Source organism: Apus apus, chromosome 17 (assembly GCF_020740795.1).
Source record: "Apus apus isolate bApuApu2 chromosome 17, bApuApu2.pri.cur, whole genome shotgun sequence".
In the NCBI taxonomy this organism is placed as follows: Eukaryota; Metazoa; Chordata; class Aves; order Apodiformes; family Apodidae; genus Apus; species Apus apus.
The window spans coordinates 12,228,922-12,247,509 of NC_067298.1; the positions used below are offsets into that span (position 1 = coordinate 12,228,922).

The window sequence follows — 18,588 nt, forward strand, 5'->3', positions numbered from 1 at the left end:
AGCTCTTGTCCCCCTCCCCTTGTCCCCTTCCCAGCCCTCATCATGTTTCAGAACAGTGCAGGCTAATGAGATTTTGGGTCTTGTAAGAGGGTGGCATGGGAGGGACAGGTCTGTGCTCGGGCTCTCCCCTCCACAGCACTAGGGCCTCCAGGTCTGGGCCCCAAGGCAACCCCCTGCCTACACCTGTGTCAGCACGTTCAGGACTGGGGCCTCTGCAGGCCCTCACTCCTCTGCTCTCTGCTTGCAGCAATTTGGGAAGATCCTGGATGTGGAGATCATTTTCAATGAGAGGGGCTCCAAGGTGGGTGCTGCTGGTGGCTGATGCTGTTACAGTGAGCCCTGGGGAGGGGGCTGGGTGGAGCTGGGATGCCTGGGGGCTCCTCTGCCAGCTCTTCCCTACTCTCCTGCCTCTGGGACCCAGGCACAGGGTATCCCATGTTGGGGCAGCCCTTGTGCCAGCTTGGGTGGCCATGCGTGTCCCTGTACCCTGGGCTCCAGAGGGAGGGGAGGGCTTGCTCTGTCCCCCTGTGCAGGCAGCTTGTGTCCCTTTGTGTGTGAATGTCTCTGTTGTATCTTCCCTGCTTTCTATGCCCATCTCCCAGACTCTTCTCCCAGCTCGCGGGTGATGCTGGTGCCTCAGCTGGGACCCCTGGATTCAGTGGGGGCCCCGACCTGGGCTCTCCATCTCTGCACTGCAGCAGCCTCACCTCCTGCGCCAGCTGTCCTGATTCACCCCCTCTCTCTCTCTGTCCCCGCACCCTCTCTCTGTCTCTCTGTCTCTTTCTTTCTCCTTTTCTCCTCTGCTCACAGGGTTTTGGGTTTGTAACTTTTGAAACTAGCACAGATGCCGACCGGGCACGGGAGAAGCTGAATGGCACCATCGTAGAGGGCCGGAAGATTGAGGTGCTCAGATAAGTGTGCTAGTGCCATGGCTGCGTGTGTGTGTATCCCCTGTGCCCTGCGTGGGGCTGCAGGCAGGGCAGAGCTGCCCAGGGATGCTTTGGGGCAGCCTCAGGACCCACCCTGGTCCTGCATGCCCCAGGGGAGGTTGCCCAGTGGGTGCATGTGTCCATGAATGTGGCACGGGAGCATGTGTGCCTGCTGCCAGGAAGGTCTGACTGCCTGGCTCAAATGAACCTCCCACGTGCAGGCAGAGCTGGGGCAGCCACCCGAACTCCAGCTGCCTTCTGCCCAGTGACAGAGGGGTCTGGCAGAACCCAGCTGCCACGCAGCTGCCCTGGGCTCTGCAGGGAGGAGGCTGCACAAGGCTCCCACGCACTGCCCAGCTCCCGAGGCTCACGCTGGTTGGAGCCAGGCAGAGGGATCAGGCTCTGCCCATTCTTTGGCAACGCCCTGCTGGTCACTACAAGTGGTGGGAAGCAGGGACATTAATGTCCCCACAGTGGTGAGCACCAGGAAGGGCAGCCTGGCAGGGCACAGCAATGCCCCAGGGATAGGCCCTGCCTGTTGTAGAACATGGTCCAGGAAAACCAGGCAGGAGCTTGCAGGGATGACCCAGACTCCTGCAGCAAGCATATCCTTCCTGCAGGGCCCACTCACTAACCAGGTGGGTGAGCCTGGTTGGCAGCACTTTGGGGCTTGGCTTGAGCCGGCACTGCAGTGGTTGGGGCATCAGCCACCAGCTTGACCCAGGCTCATCGCTGGAGCCGGGGCAGGGGCTGGGGCTGTTGGAGGGTGCGGGCAGGGCTGTCATGGCGGGGCAGCTGCAGGCAGAGATTCCTTCCACTTCTCCTTCGCTCCAGTGTCTGAAGCAGCAGCGGCGTGTCCTGCGTGAGGCCGAGCAGGCCCCGGGCTGCGGCCTGGCTGCCCCCGCTGCTGCAGGCGCTGAGCTCCCTCCCCTCTCTCCGCAGGTGAACAACGCCACGGCCCGTGTCATGACCAACAAGAAAGCAGCCAACCCCTACACCAACGGTAAGGGCCAGTGCGAGAAGACCAGAGCTGCAGCGGGCAGGGGCATCCCCGGAGCCCAGCCAGGGTGGGGGGGTGCTACACAGGTGGTGTCACAGCCTCACTGGCTCTCCCTGCCCACAGGCTGGAAGCTGAACCCGGTGGTGGGAGCAGTCTATGGCCCCGAGTTCTACGCAGGTAATGTCAGGTCAGGGCCAGCCCTGCTGCGGGTACCCCCTGTGCCGGCTCTGCACTGTGTCGAGTGCCCTGAGCAGCAAGCAGCCCCCGGCCCCTCTCCCCCTGCTGCACCCCTGTGTGCACAGCTCCTGTGCCCCCTCCTCAGCATCCCCACGGAATGTGTCCCCAGCAGGGGATGGAGGCAGGCTCTGGCGCAGGGTGCCCCACAGTGGCTGTGGGGGTCCCAGCTGTGCACTGTTGGGAGCTGCTGTGGGAAGCCCATGTTTGTCCCCTCCCTCCTGCAGTAACGGGGTTCCCATACCCTGCCACGGGGACGGCTGTGGCCTACCGAGGGGCACACTTACGGGGCAGAGGACGAGCTGTCTACAACACCTTCCGAGCTGCGCCGCCACCGCCGCCCATCCCCACCTATGGCGCGTGAGTACCGGGGCGGGGGGCACCGCCTGCCCGGCACAGGGGAACATGTGCTGCCACGTGCCTCCAGTCCTGCTGCCACCTGCGTCGGCATTGCTGGGCTCTTGTACTTCAGGAACAGGCTGCAACTCCCCCAGCACCTGCCTGGTCCTAGCTCCGCGGAACCCCCAGGCAGCTGCCCCTCAGGGTGCCCCACAAGCCCACCAGCCTCCTGTGCCCTAAGACAGGGACAGTGACTCCAGCTGTGTCCCTTGGTTTAATAGAAATCCTTGCTTCCGGCACACAGGTCTGCTCTGGTGCCAGGCGTAGCCATGGCAACCTCTGGTCGCGTGGTTGCTCCCTGCAGTGATAGTGCCCCAGAATCCTTCATCCTTGTGGCATCCCCTGCCTTTGGCCATGCCTTCTGCCTGTCCCTATGTCCCTGCCCTCCCTGTTGGGAGGCCCAGCCTGGGACATGTCCTTGGGATTCCAGGACAGCCGCTCCTTTTCCATAGGCAGCTGCTCCCCCAAGTCACCCCAATCCCTCTCAGCTGGTGATGCCAGCTCTGACACCTCCATCTGCTTTGCAGGGTCGTCTACCAGGACGGGTTCTACGGAGCCGAGATCTACGTAAGTGCCGTGCCCAGCTCTGGGCCAGGGTGGGGGGTGAGTAGAACCAGGCGGCTCCACATTGGGCTCTTCCCCAGCCAGCCCCTTCCCCTGGGGAGGGCAGCTGGAGCCCAGGCAGAGCAGGGACATAAGCATAACTCCTTCAGAGCAAGCAGGGTGGCACTGCATGGGTCCTGTTACCCCTGCCAGGCCCTTCACAGGGCCAGCAACACGTGGGATTTATGGCCTTGGCACTGTCTTACACCGGCATTTAACCTCCATATTTAAGAAGCCATTGGCGATATTTCAGGTGGGCAGCTGAAGGATTTATCTAACGTGACACCTCATTAAAGCCATTAGGGAGGTGACATTCTCTCCTCTGGAAATTTAACTTTTTAAGGTTAATGTTTGTGGAAGCCTCTGGGGAATGGTAATGAGGCTGGTGCGTGCCTGGTGGCACAGGCACCAGCTCCCCACAGGGTCCCACCGCTGCCCTGCAGCAGTGCCCAGGGGATCCCCGAGCCTCCCCAGTGGGTGCTGCCCACTCCCTGACACAGTCTACCCTCCGTTGCAGGGGGGCTATGCTGCCTACAGATACGCCCAGCCTGCAGCAGCAGCAGCAGCATACAGCGACAGGTAAGCACCCCTGCCTCAGGGGCTCTGGGGCTGGGGGGGACACCCTGCTTCACCTCCTGCACTGTCTGGTTGGGCACACCCCAACTTTTGTGCCCTGTGGAGCAAGGATGGAACCAGGCATGTTGAGGGTGTCCTGGGAACCAGGGCCCCTGCGCTGCCCTATGGATCCTTCTGTCAAGGGCTGGCACCTGGGCAAGGAGAAGAGGGAAGGATCCAGGGGACCAGGGGGCTACTGAGGGGAGATGGGACTGGTCACTAACAGCCACCATTGTGTTTGCTTCTAGTTACGGCAGAGTGTACGCCGCGGCAGACCCGTACCACCACACCATCGGCCCCACTGCCACATACAGCATTGGCACCATGGTAAGAGCAGCCCCCGCTGCTGTTCTTTGCTGCCCGGCGCGAGCTGCAGCCAGCCCGGGGAGGGGGGCCCAGCACAGCCGCCTGGGGAGCCTGCGGGGCGTGAGGGGCGCAGGGCAGCCCCCCAAACAGGGGCTGTGGGAGGGGGAGTGGGGAGCAGTGCAGCCCCTGCCTGGCTCTGTCCACAGGCAGGCAAGAGAGGGGACCTCCCAGTTCAGCTGCCCCCACACCAGCTGCCTGGACCAGGACCCCCTTTCTGGTCCCAGCGCACAGCCAGGTGCAGGGAGCACCCGCAGCCCACCCACCCACGTTTAGCTAGCCTTACAGCCAGCATCAAAGATGAAAAATCCCATTCCTGGACAGGATCTCAAAGCCAAACTGTCTTTTTTTTTCCTGCTCTTTTTAACCCATTCATCCCCAGCTGGGCCAGGGTCAGGCTGCCAAGCACCTCTTGGCACACCTGGCCCCAGGCAACTGCTAGTGAGGGGTGTAGCCCTTCAGTCCCATGGGGATTGGCAGGGCAGGTACCAGCCCACACCACAGCAGGGACAGGATAGGCTCCTTCCGTGGTCACTGCAGGCCACGATGGTGCCATGCTGGTGGCATGGGGCACCAGCTGCCCCTGAGCCCTGGCAGCACAGAGCTCTCTGAGCCCTGCCCACCCCTCACTTCCCAAGTACAAGTGATTTGGTGTCATTTTAAAGAGGAAAAAAAGAAAAAAAAAAATTAAAAGGGAAGAACTGGGCTTTGCCTCTCTCTCAAATACTGATTGGCTTTTTTTTCATCTTTGATGTTGCAGGCTAGTCTATACCGAGGAGGGTACAGCCGCTTCACTCCCTACTAGCAAGACAGACCCAGCCCCTCCCACCACTAACCCTGAGCGCTCACTAGCACCAAACCAGGCAGACAGAGCCCGGCCGGGCCTCCGGAGGGACCGCGGGGCTGCAGGGGCTGGGCTCTGCTGGGCTCCACGGAGCCTTGGCAGCCCAGGCTGTGGGGTTCCCTTGAGCTGCTCCGTCCCACCGCCCACATCTCCTGCACCACCCACCTTCCCCGGTGCAATCCTGCGCCTTGGTGCTGCTGAGCACTGCAGGGCCCTGGGTGGCTCCTGCCCCCAGCATCTCTGGGACCCTCAGCCCAAGCCCCCAGCGGGTGCTGCCCTTGTCTTGGGGTGCAGAGGGCTCATCCCCCCATGATGCAGGAGGGGATGCTCTGCCCACAGGCACGGGGCCATGGTGCCAACAGCAGCCCCTGTGCCCCTGATAGGAGATACAGCAGCCAATGAGGGCTGCAGTGTGCTCCTCAGGGACAAAACCAAGCTGGGGGGTGTGGGACCCCTGGGACAGCCCATCCCCCAGACAGTAGCACTTCTCCAAGGTGTCTGTGCTACAGTGGTGAGACAATGGGACAGGTTACCCAGGGAAGCTGTGACTGCCCCAGGTGTCCAAGGCCAGGTTGGGTGGGGCTTGGAGCAACGTGGTCTAGTGGGAAGTGTCCCTGCCCATGGCAGGGGGTTGGACTGGATGGTCTTTAAAGGCCCTTTCACACCCAAACTAGCCTGTGAGTCTGTGATTTTATGCTCTGTGGAAGAGCTGTGGTGTGGCAGGTGGCTGTGCAGGGGCGCGGGGCTGGGGGGCCTGGGCTGGTGCCCACATCCCTCCCGGCCAACAGCTCGGTCAGGCTGCCTCTCACACTGCTCCAGCAAAAGACCTGCCTCTTTGTTTCTGTTGTAGTGAAACTGCGGCCGTTTCCTTCTGGGACCAGGAAGGGCAAAAACAAATAGATACACACAAAAAAAAAAGTCAAAAAAACGAACAAAAAATAAACTAAGCAAAACAACAGAAAAAAAAAAAAGAACAAAAAAAAAGAAAAAAAAAAAAAAGGCAAAGCGACAACAGCCAAGTGAAAGTCCCATACTGTCCACACACGCACCGAGCGAGTCCCGGAGGAGCGCCGCGGCGAGCACGGACCGGCTGGACGCCCCCGAGCGGCCCCTCTCCGCCCCGGCCCCGCGGCAGGGAGGGAGAGCCGGCACGGTGCCGAGCGCGGGGTGTCCGGAGGGGCCCCCGCCCGCCCAAGGCCTGGGCACCACGTCTTCCTTTCAGCCCCAGCGTGGCAGCGCTGGGGGTGCCAGCAGAGCGCTGCGGCACGCCGCCCCTTCACCGGCTCTGGGGACTGGGTGCCGGGGTGGGAACCTGACTTCGTGTTTCTCGAGCTCTGGCACTTGCCGGTCATCAGTGTGTAGAGTGTGCGAGGCCTCGGCTCCCGCATGGAGCTGGGGCAGCGGCGCAGCCGCTTTACTGAGGCACTGGGTGTTGCAGGGGGACGAGCCTCTGCCTTTTAAAGGGAATTTTTGTTAAGAGGAGCTTGCAACTCGCTTGCCATCCCTTTTCTCCCCTCCATCCCCTGACGCACCTGGGGCTCCCACCCCCCAGGGAGCAGCCCTGACTGAGGCCGCTCGCGGCTCCCTGCACAGAGCTGGGTTGGGGACTCCCCCAGTCCTGCTCCCACTCCCGCCTGCTCTGCAGCACAGGACATGCTTACAGCCACTGGTCCCTGCCCGAGGGAGTGGGACCCCATCAGCCCTTGGCCGCCGCATCGCCCAGAACTGGGGACCAGCCCAAGCCCTGGGGTCGGTCTGCAGCAGCTGGCATGCCAGGTCTGGTGCCTGGTGGCATGAGGTATGGCGGAGCCCACCCCGGGGTGCAGGCCCGTCCCACGGGGCCAGACCCCTGCCCCGCGTGGCTCCGCCACTCCTCAAACCTCACTTTATAGGTCTGCAGATGCCCCCGACGCTCCCCTCTTTTCTATTCCCGGTGTACATAGCTCCGGCTGCCCCAGCCCCGTGCCCCCCTGTACAAAGCTCCGTCCCTCGCTGTACTGGCTTCTTCCTTACAGCAACCCCCTGCGCTGGCCCCAGCGCACAGGCAGGCGCCAGCCCATCCTGTATGCTTCAAAGGTGTGACCATTCTAATAAACAGTATTATTATTATTATTATTATTATTATTATTATTATTATTATTATTATTATTACAAGGATTATTATTATTATTGAAATTATTAATAAAGATTTCTTTCTTCAACCAGGGTGACTCAGGTTTTGACTGGGGTGTGGCGCCAGGGCTGGCACAGTGGCTCTGGCCACCCTGGTATACTGCTGGGCAGGGGGCTGCAGCCTGCAGCAGGTGAGGGAGGTCCCCACTGGGACCCCAGCCTCACCATAGCAAGGGAGTGGGGTGCTGGCACAGCTGGAGCCCTCCCCTGGCTATGCCCAGCCCGTCATTTTTCAAACCGTCAGATAATTCATTTCTCACCGACAGAGCAGCAGCTTAACTGCTGACATATTAATTTTCCTGACCAGGAGCCAGCATTGTTGGTGGGACCGGGGTGGGTGCTGGGGGGGAACAGGGCTGGGTGACCCCGCTGCGCGGTGCGCTCTCCTGCCTCCCTGCCTGCTAATTGCTTGTTCACCAGACTGTGAGAAAATAATTGCTGCTATAAATTTTCCCTCCTTCTCGGCAGAAGCACGGGCACAGCTGCTGCCTGCCAGCCCTGGGTCCGCGGGGGACGGGCACAGCGGCTGCCCGCGCTGGGCTGCTTCTCGGGGCTGGTCCCCGCAGCGGAGCCGGTGCTGGTTCCCACGGAGAGCGGACGCAGGGCTGGGGAGGTCTCGTGACAGGCACCTCCAGCTTGGGTGCAGGCAGCGAGGACTGCAGGAGCTGGGGGGGGGCGTCCCTGGGCAGCCCCTCGGCAGGACCCTGGCCAGCACCCCGCAGCCCCCCACGGCGAGGGCTGAGCCCAGCCACGGGGTGGGAGGGGAGACGAACTCGCTGAACCAGGGAAACCAGGGCGACAAAACGCAGTCTCCACCCTCTCAGCCCCCGGCACCTGCTCTGCTGTGCCCGCCCCCGCAGCCCGCCCACGGCACGGAGGAGGCACGGACGCAGGGCTGCGCTACTCTCCCCTTTAATGCCCGTCCTAGCTGGCGCCGCCGGCCGGCTCCGAGTAGACCAGCACCAGCCGGCCCCAGCGCTCGGGGTCCACGGGCATCTCGTCGCGCAGCACTGGCTCCACCAGCAGCTCCAGCCGGCAGGACTGCCCGGCCGCCGGCCGCGGCACCACCAGGCCCACGGCACGGTACAGGCAGGCGTGCGCCAGCCCCAGGAGCTGCACCGGCGTCTGGCCCCGGCGGCAGCGGGCGCCCTGGCTGAGGACGCGGAAGCAGGCGGCCCGGCCGGGTGGGAAAGCCCAGCGCAGGGTGAGGCTGAGCGAGAGCTGCTCCGGATCGGGGCCCTCCTGCCACCAGAGCTGCGAGGCCTCCAAGCTCAGCACCTGCGGCGGGGCGGCCGCCACGCTGGCCGCGTCCAGCACCTGCGGAGGGACCACGGCATTGTCAGTGCCGAGTAGATTGGGCAACCAACCAGTGGGCACCCACCTTCCCGGCACGCGGCAGCCTGGAGCTGCTCCCAGCGGCACACACTCACCCGGACCTCGCCGAGGAGGCAGGTAAAGGTTGTCTCCTGTGGGCTGGGCTGGTGGCGGGACACAAGCAGGGAGAGGTCTCGCAGGCTGCAGTCCTGCAGGTCCAGTTCATAGCACCTGAGAGCCAAGGGGCAGAGCGAACGTGGTGCTGGGGGGCCCTGGGGTGCCCCCACCCCATACACCAGCACAGGATGCCAGCAGGGCACTCACCGGCTGGTCCAGCTGTGGGAGCCACGGTTGCAGGCAGCGAGCAGCTTGGCGAGGCCGGGTGGCGGTGCCGGGAGGAACCGCGGGTGGTGCCGGCCATTGGGCTCTGTGGAGGGAGTGGGGTCAGGGGCTCCTGTGCCCCGCAGTGGGCACTCACTGCAGAGGGCATGGAGTGTGACAGGGTCCTCACCAGGTAGGGAGGTGATGTTGCTCTCGTTGCAGGTGCCGGAGTCCCACGTGGTGAGCTCCAGTGCAACTGTGAGCTCGTCAGGCTGAAGCCCCTCCAGCTTGTAGAGCAGGGTCAGGTAGAGCTTGGGGGGCGCCAGCATCTGCAAAGAGAAAAGGCTGATGACCCCAAATCCACCCAGAGAGACAAAGAGAGAGAGAGAGAGGAGAGAAAGAGAAAGTGCATTGGGTTAGATCTGCTGGGCAATGCAATCAGAGCGCCCCGTGGCAGCTCACCACGAGGCCCCTGCGGCAGCACAGCCCTGCCTGGGCTGTGTGGGCTGTGCCATCCCAGCACGGTGCCAGCCCAGCACCGAGGAGGTGGCAGAGGGGCTTCTCCCCCAACTCACCCGATGTTCACGTACTCCTCGCCAGGGGGGATGGTCCCCTGCACCTTCAGGGAGCTGCCCCCACACCAAGCATCCTGCAGGCAGCAGCTGGTGGTCAGCCTGCCCTCATGCTCCGGGTAGAGGGGCTGGATCTCCTGTGCACTCAGGTTGTACCAGGGCCCAGCCTCTTCCTCCTGCAGGACAGGGTGAGTTGGATGTGGGAGGCAACCAGGAGCAGGGACCCCCCCTGCCTGATGGGAGCTCACACCCACCTTCCCATCCAGGAACCTGCTGGTGCCCATGCCCAGGCTGAAGGAGGTGGCAAGGGGCAGGGTGCAGATGCTGTGCGTGGGCAGGTACTCGGCCAGCGATCCCCAGAACCTGGAGGAACAGGCAGGTGTCCAAGCAGAGCCCCCTGCTACAGCCACTGCCCTGGCACAGCTCTGGGGCACAGTGAGGCCAGCCTGGGCCTGGCAGCCAGCCACTGTCACCCAGCAGCCCTGTCCCACTGGCCCTCAGCCCTTCCAGCCCAAGGGGCTCCCGGGCCTGTGTCTCCCCATAGCCCCCACCCTGCCATCTGCCCTCACTTGTTCTCGTTGTGCAGGAAGTTTTCCTCCCCCAGATGCTCATAGACCCAGCCAGGAGCGAAGATGGCTGCTGAGAGCCCGTGCTGGCGAATCAGGCGCAGGGACTGCAGAGACAAGCGGCAAGCTGCACTGGCCAGGTAGTCACCTTGTCACCTGCCCTGTCCCCACTTCCCCAGGTCCCACTGGCCCCGTGGTGGGGTAGGACAAGATGATGGGGGTGTGCTGCAGCATCTCCCTTTCCAGGGACCACAGCACTGGGATACCCCAGCTCCCTCTCCCTGCATGGCTGACAGCCCAGCACCTCCAGGTGCCCCCACTCCTCACTGCTGTGTCCCCAGGTTCACGGCCCAGCACAGCACAGCACAACCATTGGTGGGAGCTCAGAGCCCTGCACTGTGGAAGGCCTATGGTCCCAGCCTCAGCACACCCACCTTGTCAGTGTTGAAGCCACCACCGATCACATCCCCACGGGCAAAGAGGTCAATACCAACGTAGATGTCGGTGCGGCGCGGCCCAGCCAGCTCGCGTGTGCGCTCCAGGTGCTCCTCCTTCCAGTTGTAGTTGGTGAACAGCCCATCGCAGGCGTCAAAGAACACTCTGGGAACAAGGGTCAGGGTGGCAGGGTGGAGGCTGTGGCTGTCCCCACAGACCTCCCAACCAAGGCTGTGCAGGCCCTGTCCTGACCACACACTGGGTGTGGGGTGGGCTTATGCCCTCCAGCTGGGGCTGGTTCTGCTGGGGAAAGGAGGCACGGCAGGCAGGGCCTGGCCTCACCTATTCTGCTCATTCAGCTCATTCTGCCATTTCAGCATGCCATTCTCCAGGACACTGTCGTACCAGATCACCAGCCCCCCTGGCACAGCACTGTGCACCTGCGCTGTCAGGTGCTGCAGGAAGGGGGGCAGGTTCCGCACTGCTGCTGCCTGCAGAAGACAGCAGGGACAGGTGGGCACTGGGCGGGGCAGGGGAGGAGGCAGGGAGGCGGGCAGGGTGCAACCACAGCTCACACTCAGCGTGTTCTCTATGTTGATCAGCCAGCCATCAAAGCGGTAGTGCTGGGCGATGCGGGCCAGCTGCCGGCTCACAGCACTGTATGCCTCCTCCCCACCGGCCAGGAATGCCTCGCACAGCTTCTCTCCATCTGTCCACTCTGTGATGAATGTGCCTGGGGAGATGGCAAGAGCAGCATCAGCCACACACCCCAGAAAATCCACCACATACCCCAGCAAACCCACCACATGCCTGCGGCTCCCCTGGGCCTGGCCCTGCAGCCGCAGCCCTGCAGCCAGCCCTGCCCTCACCCAGCACAGCAACACCGTTCCTGTGCGCCGCGTTGGTCCAGCACACAGGCGGGATGGTGACAGTGTGGTGGCTGAAGTAGACGAAGATGTCGATGTACCGCCAGTGGTAGAAGACATAGGGGTTGCGTGTGGTTGAGCCCTGGATGAACCTGTGGTGACCAAGAGTGAAGAGGGTTGGGCAATGCAGGAAGGACGCCAGCAGATAGCTGCAGGGTTGGGCAGGGGCCTGACTCACATCCCGGGAAGGGGGCAGAGCTGTGGCACTGAGCCAGCCCTGCAGACCCCAGCTAGGACTGGGCTAAGTGAGGTCACCATCCACTGGCACCAAGAGCCAAACCCCTCCATCCCTGCCCACCTGCGGCCAAGCCAGCAGGAAACAAATCAAATAGAACTGGAAGAAGTTTGGGGGTTGAGATGCTGAGCCCCACTGCCACATCTCCTCTCCACCCAGCATGTACCTGTCCTCCAGGTACCCGCCACGCATGTCATGGCACACCAGCGTCCGGGGCCTCTTGCTGTGGAGCGGGGGCTGGCGTTTGGCCAGCGGCACAGTAGAGATGTTGAACTCGTCGTTGCTGTCGGGCTGCCAGGCCAGCAGCTCCTCCAGGCCAGACAAAAAGAAGCTGATGGGTTCCGTTGTCCTTGTGTCAAAGTACCTCGCTGGGGCAAGTGGGATATGGGGCACGGGGTCAGTGGGGAGCATTGCCCATACAGCTCAGAACCAGCACCAGCACTGGCCCCAGACCGGTGGGGACCCAGGGGTGCAGAGGTTGCCCTCCCTGCCGTGCCTCACCTGGCAGGGGCTGCGGACGGGCACTGATGGTGGCGTGCAGGATGGTGGTTCCCCGGGGCTCTGCCGCCGGCTGGAAGCTGCCCGGGGAGGGAGGTGAGAGCCGGGCCGGGCTCGGTGCTGCCTCGGCACCAGGCGCCGGAACGGGACAGGCCAGCACCGCGGCCAGCGACCGCCGAGATCCGATCGCCATCACGGTCCCGATCCCGGCCCCCCCCCCCGCCCCCGACACCGGCCCAGAGCCCGATCCCGGTTCCCGTCCCCATCCTGATCCCGACACGGGTCCCGATCCCGGCTTGCCGCCCACCTCCGCCGCCGCCGGCTGGCCCGCTCGGCCTCCACCTCCGCCGGCTCCTCGGCCCCGGTCCCGTCCGCCGCCCTCTTGCCGCGCCGCCCGGGCCCCCCCTGCGCCTCCGCCATGGCGCTGCCCGCCGCTGCCCGCGCTGGCGCCGGCGCCGGCTGCGGCCTCGCCCGGCTCTCCCGGAGGCGCGGCCCGCGGAGCCCCGCCCGCCCCGGCCCCGGCCCGCCCCCCGCGCGGCCCCGAGCCGCGTGTCTCCCGGATGGGACGTGAGTCTTGGGACAGCGTCACATACCCCGGGATGAAGTGTGTGTCTTGAGACAGGATATGTGTCCTGGGATGGGACGTGTGTGCGGGGATGGGATGTGTGTCCCAGAGGAGGCTCCCGCCAGGGTCCCTGGGGCCAGTCCCGCGGGGACAGCAGTGTCAGGGCCCTGGGGCACCACCTGCCCTAGACAGCCTGAGCAGCCTCACCTGGGCCCGCACCACCCACGCATGGGGCGGGAGCTCTATTAAAGCTCAGCTCTGTGCCCACCCTTTCTCCCTGCTGTGCTGGAGGATGCTGGTCTCCAGCTGCAGCCCTGCCCTGGATCTACCAATTCAGACACACCGGCTTCCCAGCTTGACCTCAGACCTGCCTCATCACTGTGGACTTGGAGGATGATCCAGATGCTTGGTGAGCCTGGTCCCCACCCCAGTCTGCCCTGCTTGCAGGCTGGTGGGTCTGTTTCTGTTCTCAGCTCCCAGGGAGCAGCCAGCCCTTGTGGAGCCAGGCTCAGGTCTCCCTGGCTCTCCAGGGACAGGCTGCCCTTCCCTTTCCACCACCAGCCCAGCAGCACCATGCTAGCCCTGGCTTTCAGGGAGCCCCTGCACTCCAGGAACCCTCACACACACAAGACAAATGGCCACACTGAAAGTGTGAGTAGGACCCAAAGTCGTGTTTAATGTGGTCACAAGCTGTACAGAGAGTGGAGGGAGCAGCATGCTGCCCTGGGCTCCGCTCTGCTGTTGCATCTACAAAAACTTAAAGCCTGGCCAGCAGAGAATCTAACCGGAGAGGAAGCAGTGGAGGCCAAAGGCCCTGTGCCCAGGGCTGCCGGTGGGGAGCCAGTCCTTCCTTGGCAGCGTCGGCACTGAGCAGAGGCTGCAGCAGTGGAACTGTGATAGGGACTTGCTGAGGGGAACTGATGCAATGTCCTCCCTGTGGGAGTGCTTGGGGGAAGTGTCACTCCAGGGGCACCCAGTGCCATGCTGCAACATCTGCGTCAGTGGCACCCAGCTCTGCAGAACGGAAGGGGGGCCCTTAGTGGTTTTATTGCCTTTCCTGCTGGATGCTGAGCACCCTCTGTCCTTCTCCAGGAGAAGGAGCCCGTGGAGCACATCAGAGTGGGAGGGGGGAACATGACACACATGTCTGCACTGCCTCAAACCAGAGCACCAGCTGTCATACCCAGCTCACAGCTGGTGCCACACATGCCTGGGCCCCAGCAAACTCGGCTCGGAGGCAGGCATGGGTGGGAATGAGCTCCCCTCTGCCTGGGTCACAAATGCAGCAGGGGCTGGAAATAGCTCCAACTCCTCCAGCTGCATCCAGTTGGCCTCAAGGAGCTGGGAGGGGGCATTCACACATTGGCACAGCTGCTGGGGGTAGTGGCATGTAGAAGGGATAACAGCTTAAAGGTGGGTGGCATGCCTGGGGTGACCGGGTGGCAAGGCCTCCTCAAGCACCCGCCCCAGGGGAGAAGGAGCAGGTGCTTAGGGGTCCCCGCTGTACTTGATGAGGTGGCCGCTGAAGGTGATGTAAGTGTCGTACTCGTCGCTGAAGATGGCGTTCTCACGCTCGCCCTTGTAGAGCCGCACCCAGACCTCATCCTGCTCCTGCAGCTCCAGCATGACGCTCTGGCTCTGCATGATGCTGCGGTCACTCACCTGGGCATAGAGGATCACCACCTCTGCCCTGTTGTGCATGATGTGCAGGTAGGTCTCCTTCTGGTTCCAGGTGTGCACATTGAGGCTGAAGTAGTAGATCCCAGGGACGTAGCAGTAAAACTTGCCCGTGAACATGTTGAAGTGGTCATAGAGGTTGACAAACTCCGTGTCGAAGATGAGGGTCTGGTAGTAGTCATTGCTGTGCAGGGGTTTCTTGCGGCCCACAGAGAAGGCGGCGTAGTGGCTCTTGCAGCGCTCCCCTGGGGCACCCACGCTGCCCTTCTGTCCCTTGGGTCCCGTGTGGCCCCTGCTGCCGGCCACCCCTGTCTTGCCAAACTTGCCCTGCATGCCTCGCTCACCACGGTCTCCTTTCTCGCCTGGGTGAAGCAGGAGGGACAGCTGTGCTCTCAGAGGTGGTGTAATCTCAATGCCACCACTGTCAAACCAATGCCCTGAAAGCCCCTCTGCCTGCCAGAAGGGGATGGAGACAGGGTGACCTCCCCCAGCCCCTGCCCCCTCCCTGGGCTCTGCTGCTGCCCAGAGCAGGAGCAGCTTGTGCCCCCAGGTATCTCCTGCTTGCCACCCCTCTGCCTATGCAGGGTGCTGAACTACAGCCCCTGCTCCTCACTCCCAGCAAGATGGGCACTGCAGGGAGCTGGTACGGGGAGCCCAGCTCTGCACTGGCCCTGGGGAGATTCAGGGGGGTTGATTGTGCCCAGGCTGCAGGTCTAGCAGTGGGCAATACCACAGAATGGGGTGCTATCAGCCCTCACCTTTCAGGATGGTCATGTTGATCTGAGGCAGGGGCTGGTACTGGGGGTAGAAGCGCTGGTCGGGCTCACAGCAGCGGACGCAGCGGGGCCGGGGGGGCAGCCCCTCCTGGGCACCACCAGCCTTCTGCTCCCACGGGGCCCTGGGGAGGGCAGAAAGCAAAGCGCAACAGGGAGCTACGGGTGGGGACCGGGGCCCTTTGTGGTGCCAGGGCTGCCCCCTCCCCTGCTGCAAAATGCCCCAGCCCCAGGGTCACCTCACCTGGCAGCGTGGTGCTGGGACGGTGCCTCCTTGGGGTCTGTCTGCCAGCGTGGGTCAGGGCTGGGGCTGGTCTGGCTCCCAACAGGGAAGGGCAGCAGCAGGCAGCAGAGCAACAGGACACCAAGTCCCCAAAGGCCCTCCATGCTGTGGCAGTGCAGTGCCCTGCAAGATGCCGGGGACAAGACACCATGCCAGCCTGGCTGTGCCCTGCACTTCCCCAGGACGGGTCCCAGTGCACCGCACAGCTCCAGACATGGCATGGCTGTGCTTCCAGCCCCAAAAGGCTGCTCTTGCAGCAGCCCCTCTCCAGCAGAGCCTGCAGCATGGACACATGCATCTCTCGGAGCTGCAGACACCATCTATACCTAAGTAGTTGCTCTTAGCTGGGCTGTGTGTCTCAGTGACACTGCAGTGAACACTCAGGGAGACCCTGGTTTGGGGCAGTGCAGGGGCTCTGGGCTCACTAAGGTGGGAGCCAGGGCCATGCAGCTGCCCAAGCCCTGGCATGCAGAGAAGAGGGAGCCAACGGGGGAGTGGAGCAGCAGTCTCCTGCTGATGGTCCAAGCCCTGAGCCACATGCTGCTGCTCCTTCTCAGCCTGGCTCCAGTTGCCTCCCATGGACATCCAAGAGCAGCAACTCAGGGTGTCAGAACCTGGGAAAAATCGTAGGCAGCTCCAGATGCCCTGAGGCAAAAGTTAGGGTGAAGCCCTGCCTGTTGTGGGGGACCCCAGCCTGCCTGGGGTGGGGATTGCGTTCCTCCTCCCTTTTAGGGTGTGCAATGCTGTGAAGACCCCATGAAAGGGGCTCCTGTGCCCTGGGAGCTGCCAGCCCTTGGTCTGAGGGTTTGCAGGGAGTCAAGGCTTGCTTCCCTGGAGAGGTGGATGCAGGCTGGCTGCCCCCGCCAAGAGCTGGCTGCCACGGGGAGAAACCTTCCTGGGAGTCTGCATCCTGCATGGGGCCAAAGCTAATATTTGCAGTAGCTGGTGGCACCATGGCCCAATCTGGGCAGCTCCACTGCCCTTCCCTGCCTTATCACAGCCATATCTGTGGGGCTGGGCACACAGCACCTCACCCTGCAGCCCCAAAGGCGCCAGGACAGCTATGGCCAAACACTGCTCGGCACCCGGCGGCAGCAGGACCGAGGCAGTGCCAGGTGCAACCAGCCAGGCACAGGGCTGCAGTTGTGGGCTTCTGTCCCACACCCTGTGGAGCTGGGGTGTGGCAGTGCTGGGATGGGAAGGTGCCTCCTTGGAGGTATATGGCCTTTGCTTTTCCCTGTGCTGCCTGGCCATGCTCTATGAGATCTGGATCTGTGATCATCTGCCCCAAGGGGCAAAGGGCCCCAATGCAGTGCAGCTCCATGTCCTGGGGGTGGGCCAGGCCATGGGGAAGTTTAGGGTGGAATCCTGCTGTTTTGGTAAACGCCTGCTCTCAGAGTCCCTGGTCAGAGACCGCCAGGCTGGGCCAGTCTCCAGGTAGGCTGTTCCTGTTGTCCCCCAGGCGCAGGGTCTGGAGACCCAGCGGGTGTGCTCTGGCAGTGTGTGCAGAGGGTGTTCAAGGCCAAGATGGATGCCTGGCTTATGAGTCACGTTCGCTGGGATTGGGAAGGGGCGGAGGGATGCGGAGAAAGGCTCCAAAGGGCTTTCCTGCTGCTCACACCCTGTGCAAAGGGCCTGTCCCCTCATGCACTTCTCGAATGCCTCTGTCCCCCTATGTACTTGGCCAGAGTCTCGCTGGTGCCGCTGGGCAGAGGCAGGGCTGTGGGCACCGCGCGGGCAGCCTGCTGCTGTGTCCTCCCTGCCTGCACCCTGGCCTGCTGCCTGCCCATGCTCAGCACCACGGGCAGAGCGGATCCATGGATAGAAGCACAGAGGAGGCCAGCCAGAGTATTATGAGCAGATTTCATCCAGAGGAGCCTCAGCACTGATTGTCTTCACCCTGCTTGGTCTCCAGCTGTGCCAGCCACATGCCATTGAGCATGGCATGCAGCCTGCCAGGGTTTTGGGAAGCCCCTGGCTTTCCCTCAGCTCTGGGACTGTCAAACCAAACATTCCCTTGGGACCTGCAGCAGGCTCAGCCCTGGGGAAAAGGCAGCTTTGCAGAGAACTGCTCTGCAGGGAGGAGAAATTCTTCACCAGGAAATTCACAGTGAAAAAGGCAGTGTGCTTCACAGACTGTTGTAGGGCTGGAAATTGAGGCATCTCCCCCTGCACCCCACAGGCATGCTGGGCAGGAGGTCCCCACATGCGCACAGGCATATACAGTCCTGCTGAAGGGACGTTTTTCCTGTCAGGGTTGGATGCTGTCCAACAGTGGTTTGAAGATTTAAACACAGTGGCTGCTAGAGCCCTGAGGCTGCAAGTCAAAACATCCTGAAATACATTCCAGGTGGTGATAAAGGCCAGGATGAAACAAGAGCAAACCCAGGGAGAGGGATGAGGGGGCTCAGAGGGGTGGTGAGAATGCAGCAGGACCTGCATTCCCACCTCACCCTCCCTGCTCAGGTTTTGTGGGTGCTGGGCTGGGGGAGCTGCAGTGGATCTGTGCTAGGTCTGGCCCGTGCTGCAGGCTCCAGCACCAACCCTCTCCCAGCCTCTGCCCCCCTGGAACTGCTAGGGGTCGAGCTGTGCCCTCAGAGGACCATGAGGCTCAGCCCTGGGTCCCCACCACCCAGTTTGCAGGCAGGACAGGGTCTTCACCTGGAGCAGGGTAAGGGATTGGTCCCCCTTGCTGGATGTGCCCCAAAGCACCCATGCCCCCAGGCACTGATGCCATAGCGCCCGTCACCGTAGGCCCCCGCAGATCAGTACACAAGGTACAGCCTTGGGGTGCTGGTCCCCAGGCCTGCCAGGGCCCCCAAAGGTCGCCCCCCCACGTACCTCTGGGGCAGGGCTGCTCTCTCCTGCCGCTGCCTGTCCTTCCCTAGAGCATCCCCGGGCGGCCCCGCCAGCCCCCGGGCGCGGGGCAGAGCCTGCCCACGGCGGATCGCCTGCGCCCCGTCCCGCAGCCTCTCCTCCTCCTTCGGCCCGGGCGGAAATGCACTTTCTGGAAAGTGGAGGAGGCAGCGGAGGAGCGGGACGAGGCGCAGCCCTCCCACTGCCAGATGTGAGCCCGGGGCAGCCGGTGTTAACCGTCTGTGCTCCCGGCGCCTGCCAGCACCGGGCCCGCCGCCGTGTCCGGCGCTGCCCGGGGGTCAGGGAACGGGGGGGCTCATGCCGGGGGTTTCGCTGGAGCCAGAGCAGGGGGCTGGGACGCTGGCGGCCGCAGCTGCGCTCCGAGACAGGACCCTGCCCCGCTTCGGG

General features: G+C 63.2%; 3 protein-coding genes across 3 annotated transcripts in view; 1 reads left to right on the plus strand and 2 right to left on the minus strand.

The window, feature by feature from the left end:
- Positions 1 to 5,831, plus strand: part of RBFOX3 (RNA binding fox-1 homolog 3) — a 65,780-nt gene extending 59,949 nt beyond the window's left edge. Inside the window, 9 exon segments of the mRNA XM_051635184.1 lie at positions 248 to 301; positions 811 to 903; positions 1,872 to 1,932; positions 2,053 to 2,106; positions 2,391 to 2,523; positions 3,090 to 3,129; positions 3,683 to 3,744; positions 4,029 to 4,107; positions 4,904 to 5,831. Of these exon segments, the coding sequence (XP_051491144.1) occupies positions 248 to 301; positions 811 to 903; positions 1,872 to 1,932; positions 2,053 to 2,106; positions 2,391 to 2,523; positions 3,090 to 3,129; positions 3,683 to 3,744; positions 4,029 to 4,107; positions 4,904 to 4,948 (621 nt within the window). The 3' untranslated portion in view covers positions 4,949 to 5,831.
- A 2,232-nt stretch (positions 5,832 to 8,063) lies between these two features.
- Positions 8,064 to 12,472, minus strand: ENGASE (endo-beta-N-acetylglucosaminidase). The gene is made up of 14 exons (XM_051635078.1): positions 12,334 to 12,472; positions 12,030 to 12,106; positions 11,695 to 11,896; positions 11,237 to 11,385; positions 10,943 to 11,100; positions 10,710 to 10,858; positions 10,367 to 10,532; positions 9,936 to 10,039; positions 9,621 to 9,729; positions 9,370 to 9,542; positions 8,985 to 9,139; positions 8,798 to 8,900; positions 8,590 to 8,704; positions 8,064 to 8,476 (listed from the first exon to the last, which is right to left on the minus strand). Exons 1-14 carry the CDS (start codon positions 12,444 to 12,446, stop codon positions 8,084 to 8,086), a joined length of 2,166 nt encoding a protein of 721 aa, XP_051491038.1. The 5' UTR covers positions 12,447 to 12,472; the 3' UTR covers positions 8,064 to 8,083.
- A 769-nt stretch (positions 12,473 to 13,241) lies between these two features.
- Positions 13,242 to 18,304, minus strand: C1QTNF1 (C1q and TNF related 1). Its single transcript, XM_051635079.1, has 4 exons — positions 18,166 to 18,304; positions 15,286 to 15,447; positions 15,027 to 15,166; positions 13,242 to 14,630 (listed from the first exon to the last, which is right to left on the minus strand). Exons 2-4 carry the CDS (start codon positions 15,426 to 15,428, stop codon positions 14,080 to 14,082), a joined length of 834 nt encoding a protein of 277 aa, XP_051491039.1. The 5' UTR covers positions 15,429 to 15,447; positions 18,166 to 18,304; the 3' UTR covers positions 13,242 to 14,079.
- Positions 18,305 to 18,588: the final 284 nt, after the last annotated feature.